Consider the following 7,500-nt stretch of genomic DNA (forward strand, 5'->3'; position numbering starts at 1 on the left):
TGTTGATAACTATACTCCAATACGTTCCATATGAAACCCAGAACTGGAAGTAAACTCCCTGATTGGGGCTGATCGGAAAGAAGCTGTCATAATGACATCCAATATTTACTGTTCCAAAACTAACACATAAATTACACAGACACAGGACATTTGTGTGCCTTTAGTGTCCACAGTAACAAGTGCCATTGCCACGCTAGTCTAGTCTCAGTAAAGCACAAAGCTCTTAGTGAGGAAGGACATAGGCGTTGCACAAGAGAAGCTGGAATCACACACACACACACACACACACACATACACACACAGACACACGTCAGATTCCTGAGAAATGTCTAGTTTGGCCCACATCACTTCAGCTCATAATATCTTTACTCATTCTGTTTGATAAGCTTCATGATTAACAGTGGCTGCTGGTTCACAGATAACACTATTATCCGACCAAAAGGTGTTACTAGACCTGGGCGGATTATGTAGTATGTCTGGGTGGCTGGGTGTGTGTGTCAGAGTGTGAGAGTGAGTTCATGACCTCACCTCAGACAACCTGTGACTACGTCTTGCTTCATTTTTATTTTAGGATTAATTTGATTTTCTCTTTTATTGTAATCAAATTTCAATCACAAACAGCACCCAACATCTGCTCATTAGTTATATTACAGTTTGTTTATTATTTTATAAATACACCTACTGTACATATGCATAAAACTACTAGGCATAATACTAGTTTGCTAAGTTTCTTAGTTCAGCCTGTGGTCTCACTGTGTCTCCATATGTCAGTCATAGCTCTTATCAGGCGCGGCATCATAAGCTGATCCCTCGCTTTGGTTACCTGGCTCTTGGCGTCAGTGCTATGGTAACACTGATGCTGAATGTAGGCAGCTCCCAGCATCTGCATGGCAACGTCCGAGTTGCCAAGGTAACTGACGGCTGTCGGCATGTCCAAGTTCTGCATGCTGTCAAGAAAGCGCACAAAATCCGAGATTTATACATTTATACATAACCTATGTAACATATACAGTACATCAAGTCCTCTACGAACAGACATGCGGACACACACACACACACACACACACAAACATACCGTCTTGATACATAAAATGACAACAACCATGAACACACATCTATGAATATCTATAAAGTGATACAAACCAAGCTATGAGATGGTCAGGGCTAACTGATTAATCACTAACCAGCACCCACACAACATGAGGACCAGAGCAAGACCAGAGAAGGGTCACATGAGGACATCTTACTGGAACATGCTACAGTCCACTTATGACACACTCTCAATCCAGTTAACCAAACACCCACAGAAGCTACTCACCATGGATCATTAAGCGTTCAGATAAAGAATTCCCTAACATCCATTCTAGGAACATTCATACCCGTCAGAAATGACATTGAAAGAAACTGAAACGACTCTCGTCCAAATGTGTTTCCCTCACCTAACTTGTCTCAAGTGTGAGAATGAAAATACACACTCTTGCCGTTGCATTTCATTTGATTTGTTTAGCAGCAGTAGTGGTTTAACACAAATGGGTGTTATGCACATAATTGTCTCAGCCCCTCGGTTTGTGAAGAATTTTCATTGCATTTCTCTTGCCACTGCAGAACTATGCAAGCCTTCCCCAAGACGACAGGAATGCCTCCGTTGGAGGAAAACAACAATAATTTAGTGCTTACGATGACTGTCAACAACTTGGAGCTGAGTGACTGGGGAACACTGCTGTCTCTGAGAGGACCTTCACCATAACACTACTGGTTCAGTGACGAAAAAATAGTATCAATCACGCTGGAAACTTACTGTGGTAAGCCAGGCTTCTGTAAAAGAGCTTCATCAGGGATGTACAAGACAAAGAAGTCGATCACATCAGTATGAGACAACTGCCGCATTCCTACATTTGCGCTAGCAAGTCACTCAGTTACACTGATTTTAATCGCATCTCAATCCTATCGACTGATAGGATAGCACATTTTTCTGTTACGGATTGGAGGGAGAGAGCTGCTTCTTGGCTTTAAAGGTTCATTTAGTTATATCTGTTAGTCTCAGTTTTGTTGAAGGACCAGTGAAATTGCCAGTGGTCACCACCCATCAACATACTTTCTATCCGTGATCAGTTTCACCTCTCTGATTGATGAGAGGTCAAAGGTGAAAGTTTAGCTCTGGTACAGTCGTTGGCATTGGTGTGTTTGCTAACACTGTGTGTGTGTGTGTATGTGTGTGTGTGTGTGTGTGTAATGTCTCACCCTCCAAGGGCGTCGCTGCCTCCACATGCATCTCCGTCCAGGATGTCTCCACCTTTCCCCACGCTCCGCAGACTGTGCAGAGACCCCGCACGCCTTATCGTGCTCTGCCCGTGCACGCTGCCGCCCCCGCTGGCCACCTGCTGGTACTGCAGCGTGCCACGATTCATCTGCTGCTGCTGCTGGAACTGTTGCTGCTGCTGCTGCTGCTGGTGCTGCTGGTGGTGCTGGTGGCGGTAGTTGCTGAAGCGGCTGAGCGTCCTCTGGGCGGGGCCTTTGAAGGAGTACTGGTGGATGAGTTCCGGCTCCCTCCACCCACCGCGCGCCAACGTCCCGCTCAGGGTGCGCTGCATGGGCGCGGGATTGGGTAGCGTACCCACGCCCACACCACCCCCGCCGGCGCCGCTGTAGTAGACGTAGCGCTCCGAAGTGAGCCCCTCTCTGGCCGCCCAGCTGGGCACGGGCGACGGCTGGCGCAGGGTCGTGACCTCCTGCTGCTGCGTCTCGGCCGCGCGGCTGACCACGCGGGACTGCTGCTGCTGCTGCTGCTGCTGCTGTTGGTAGTGTGCGTGGCTGGCCGTGTGGTAGCCGCCGCCGCCGCCGCCGCCGCTGCTGCCCACCAGCGTGTCGTCGTGGAAGTGGTACGCGGGGCGCTGGCCGGGGGCCACCAGTGGAGCGCCCGTACTCATGCGCCGGTGGGTGCCGATCTCCACCGCCGAGCGCGAGGAGAAGCCGCCGCCACCGCCGGAATACTGGGACACTCGGGCAACCTGAGGAGAGAAGAAGAGAGAGAGAGAGAGGGATGAGAGACAGAGAGGGATGGGATGAGAGACAGAGAGAAGAGCAAGAGAGAGATGCGGGAGAGATTTATTTCATGTTTATGTAAAGAATCTTACATCTGATGCTTACATCTGATTTGCTTCAGGACTAAAATATGCTGTTGATATTTGTGGTCATTGTGTGTTCCTGATGCACTGTGTTGATTGGTTGGGATTGTTTATGGCCACTATGTTTGTTTCTCATTTACAGAGTCAGGATTGTTTATTTGAGCATAAACATTGAACAAACAGCACGATGCCCATGAGGAACAATTTGCTGAATTTGACAAAGTGTATGGGATTAAAATTGCATACTGCACCCTAAATCTCTTTAGTGAGAGGCAACCACTGGAGCCAAGTATGTGAGTATGTGCTCTGTGAACTGATAACCTCCATATCACTGAGTGAAGTGGCCAGAGAATTGGGTCTGGGAGCAGATAAGGTGATCGCTCTCGCCTTTCGCTATGGATTACTAGCCTGGGTGTTCCCATGCTGCCTTGCGCGCGATTTGATTCACACTGCTAAGGCAGCCTGGAGACCATGGAGCAAATTTTCGCCTGAGATAGGGAACCAATCACAGAACAGGTGGGAAAGCAAGACGATGATGAGCTATGTACAGACACATTTGATAGACATCCGTGGCACCCAATAAACGGATCTGGGCATTTTTTTCAAATACGAGAAAATGAACGTTTGGTTCCCAGACCACGTCTCATTGAGAAGTGGTGGCACTAGCCAGGCTAATGGATTACTCTCACAGAGACTAAACGTCTCTGTCAGGAGAAAGACTTGACCACAGTGGGAAACGGAAGTGGAGTTGACCATTCCCCACACAACACACAGAGACAACAGGCACTGAGTGAGAGTGAAAAATAAACAAGTAGAGAGAAAAGGAGTGGAATGAGACAGAAGAGAAAGAGAAAGAGAGACAAAAAAGAGAGAGAGAAAAAAAAGAATGAATAAGAAAATAAGAAAGAAAGTGAAAGGCAGATAAGGGTGAAGATGTGAAAATAAGTAAGTATAGTGAGTAAAAGAAATGAGCAAAAGAGAACAGAACAGAACAGAGGGCATTCCATGGGGGAGTGCAGTGAGCACTATGAGGGGTCAGTGTGATTACAGTACACAGGGGAGAGCAGTGAGCACTATGAGGGGTCAGTGTGGGTGAAGAAAGAATGGGGGAGGAAAGGAAGTGGGAGTAGAACAGCTCTGAGTGAGAAAGTTGAGAAACACTCTTTTCCTGGCCAGAGATGTGTCAGTCTCTCTCTCTCTCTCTCTCTCCTATCTGTCTCAATCACTTCCTGTTCTGTGTGAAGTGCAGTCTTAATATGACTGAGCTCCCAGTTTGTTTTGGCTTTGAGTGCAGCTTTCCGCAAAGGACAAAGAACAATATGACTGCCCCAACATGAGGAGCCAGTCATCTCCTCTAAACAAAGCTCTGTGGTCACTTACATTTTCATCACTCTGGAGGCACAAACAGGTTTCCCACTGTCCACTGAAAGGCTTTTGGCAAGCTTACCTCCACCCACTCAGAACCCTTCCATCCTCGACTGAACCAAACTGCATCGGGCCAGAGCCAGCCCAGATCTGGGCCGGATGAGGGCAGTATGGGGTCAAAGGTCAGCTGCTATCGAGTTGCAGCTGGCTACAGTTCTGGCTTAGAGGCTCGGTCCACAGTCTGTCTTTGTGTACCTCATAAGATGAGCTCATAAGCAAGGGAATGGATCAAGTTTTGACACACCGTTGACCAGGGACAGACCGGAGAGACCAGTAGACTGACATCTTCTATCTAAGTTGCTGTGTAGTCTCAGCCATCAGATCAGACCTCCAATTGTCATGCCTGTTGAATCCTCCCTGTTGCTTGCTGCACTTAAGCAGGGTCTCTGCTGCCAGCTGCATTAAAGTCTCTGAGTCTGTCTCAATTGGTGTACTTATGTGAGTACACTTTTGTGTAGTACACTATGTGCACTGTGTGCTTACTGGCGGAGTGCGCAAATTTTAACAAAATAGTATTGTCTCATATCAAACACTAACTCCGTGCACTTCACGGAAATGACGATCGCAAACATTTTAATATAACTTTATTGGCGTCCTCAATTCGACAGTGACATGGTCATACTGTGTCAAAACATGAACCGTTTATGTTATAACTTGCTTGTACCTCCGTAAAGTCTGTTTTCCACTGCTGCTGCTTCAGCTTTCTCAACCGCGATTACCACGAGTTTGAAAACGCTCCCTCCCCTTCCGCTATTTGGCCAAGATGGCGTCCGTTAAGGGCGAAAAGTGTCCAGCGTTGCACACTCAGCTTTTTGACCGTTATGAGTGCACCATCCGGGAACTTGCAGCGCCCTTCGTGTCGTTGGAATTTTCAGTGTGAACACCCTCATACACTCAAATTAGGTATTGTAAGTGCAGAAGTACGCGATTTGAGACACAGTCTCTGTCTCCTGCTCTATGTTGCTGTCCAGCAGGATGTGCTGTGAATGGGGCAGCAGAGCTGGACCAAACCCACACCGTGTGGACCAGTGCAGGGTCAAGTCAGAGTGGAATTCAATCCATGGCTACCCACTGTCCAGTCTCCTCATGATGAGCATGATGAAGTCTCTCAGAGGTCCATAGTGTCTCTGAAGTCCATCTCCCTTATTAGCTAGCCTTATGTGTGGACAGTGGATCTAGCTTTGACCCACCACATTCAGACCTGATTTGAGCTGAATCGAGTCTATGCACTAGCCACTTGCTAAACTGCTTAACTTGTGGACAGGGGAGAGGGGACAGGTCCAAAGGTCGTGTTGGGTGTTGTATCATGACCAGATCAAACTTAAATTTGTAAGTCACTTTGGATAAAAGTGTTTGCTAAATTAATTGATGTACATGTAAATTAATGTTATTGTGTAAACATTCAAAATAGTTCCATTTTAAATTGAAAGCCTAGGGTTTGCTCACTGAGAACAATGTCCTGAGACCATTTGTTTGTGTTTGCAACATTCATTTGAAATGTTCTTTAACTGTATTTTCAGCAAATTAAAAAAATGTTCAGGAACATTTGCCTTTGTTTAGTATTTTGAATACATCACTGATGAACTCCTTTGAGGATATTAGCTCATATTGGATCTGGGTCAGATTTGAGGCTCTGCCTCCCACAGTAAGCTAACCCTACTCCCCATGCTACACTCAGCAGTGAACGCAGACAGACACTGTGGCCCCTCCCTGTGTCGATAATCAGCTGAGCTCATGCATGGGGAATGTGTGTGTGTGTGTGTGTGTGTATGTGTATGTTTCTCTGTGTGTGTGTGTGTGTGTGTGTGTGTGTGTGTGTGTGTGTGTGTGCTGCCCTTCACCTTCTAAACTGGGCCGTGACGGAGTCTAGTGAAATACCGCATGGTTGTGCCGACGGGGTGCGACCACCAAACTGTGTCACCACCGACGCATTGTGGACTTTCCCGCCTGGTCTACAAATGCCGGCATATAAATACCCAAAACCCACATCTCCACTCGTGCACTCCACACACCCTCTGGCTAGCCTCGGCCAAACGCTGAGCTGTGGTGGAAGTCCTCCGTAAACTATGTGTCTATGTCAGAACCTGAGACCCACACTCCTCTCTCTCTCTCTCTCTCTCTCACACACACACACACACACACACACACACACACACACACACACACACACACTCCTCACACACACACACACACTGCCCATTTGAGCTTCTGTGTTATTTACGGTCAAAATGTCCGTCACCCTCACAAATGGCATTGCTGGGGATTTGCTCATTGAGAGAGAGAGAGAATGAGAGAGAGAGACAGAGAAAGAGAGAGACAGAGAGAGAAAGTGCTTAGTGGGTTCTGGTCACAAACCAGAGTAATAACATCTCTATCACCAAGATGCTACAGCAAAACAGCCCAACTGTAGAGATACGTGCCACTGGGTGGGGGGCATTGAAGTTGGGGGGGGGCACAGAGGTCATTTATGTCAGTGTCAGAGGTCATTTCTATCTGGGCAGAGACTGAGATGATATAGAACCGAAGGAAGGGCAAGCTTGTTATTTACACCTGAAAAGACCAGTGAGAGTCCCATGAACCAATGTGGTTTTAATCATAAACATTCCTTCAGGGAACACGTCAGTGATGGTGTGTATGTGTGTAAGTGCATTTGTTATCTGTGTGTGTGTGTGTGTGTGTGTGTGTGTGTGTGTGTGTGTGTGTGTGTGTGTGTGTGTGTGTGTGTGTGTGTGTATTTGAGCATATTAATTCCTGGATGAGCTTAAGTGTGCACTTGTATGTATACTGTATGTGTGTGTTGCTGTCTATGTGCGTTTGTGTGAATTTATTATCAGTGCATGTGTGTGTGTGTGTGCGTGTTTGTGTTTGTGTCTGTGTGTGTGTGTGTGTGTGTGTGTGTGCGTGCGTGTGTGCGTGTGTGCGTGTAAGTGTGCATGCGTGTGTGTGTGTG

General features: G+C 47.2%; 1 protein-coding gene across 4 annotated transcripts in view; it reads right to left on the minus strand.

Annotated features, from left to right (window-relative positions):
* pkp3b (plakophilin 3b) overlaps window positions 1-7,500 on the minus strand; it is a 57,004-nt gene that overhangs the window by 29,978 nt on the left and 19,526 nt on the right. For all 4 annotated transcript variants that reach the window (XM_042074270.1, XM_042074268.1, XM_042074269.1 and 1 more), the window contains exons 5-6: window positions 2,242-3,008; window positions 824-947 (exon numbers count right to left, since the gene is read on the minus strand). In XM_042074270.1, coding sequence (XP_041930204.1) covers window positions 824-947; window positions 2,242-3,008 — 891 coding nt within the window. The remainder of the gene's footprint in view (window positions 1-823; window positions 948-2,241; window positions 3,009-7,500) is intronic.

The sequence above is a fragment of the Alosa sapidissima genome, chromosome 20 (assembly GCF_018492685.1).
Source record: "Alosa sapidissima isolate fAloSap1 chromosome 20, fAloSap1.pri, whole genome shotgun sequence".
Taxonomy (NCBI): Eukaryota; Metazoa; Chordata; class Actinopteri; order Clupeiformes; family Clupeidae; genus Alosa; species Alosa sapidissima.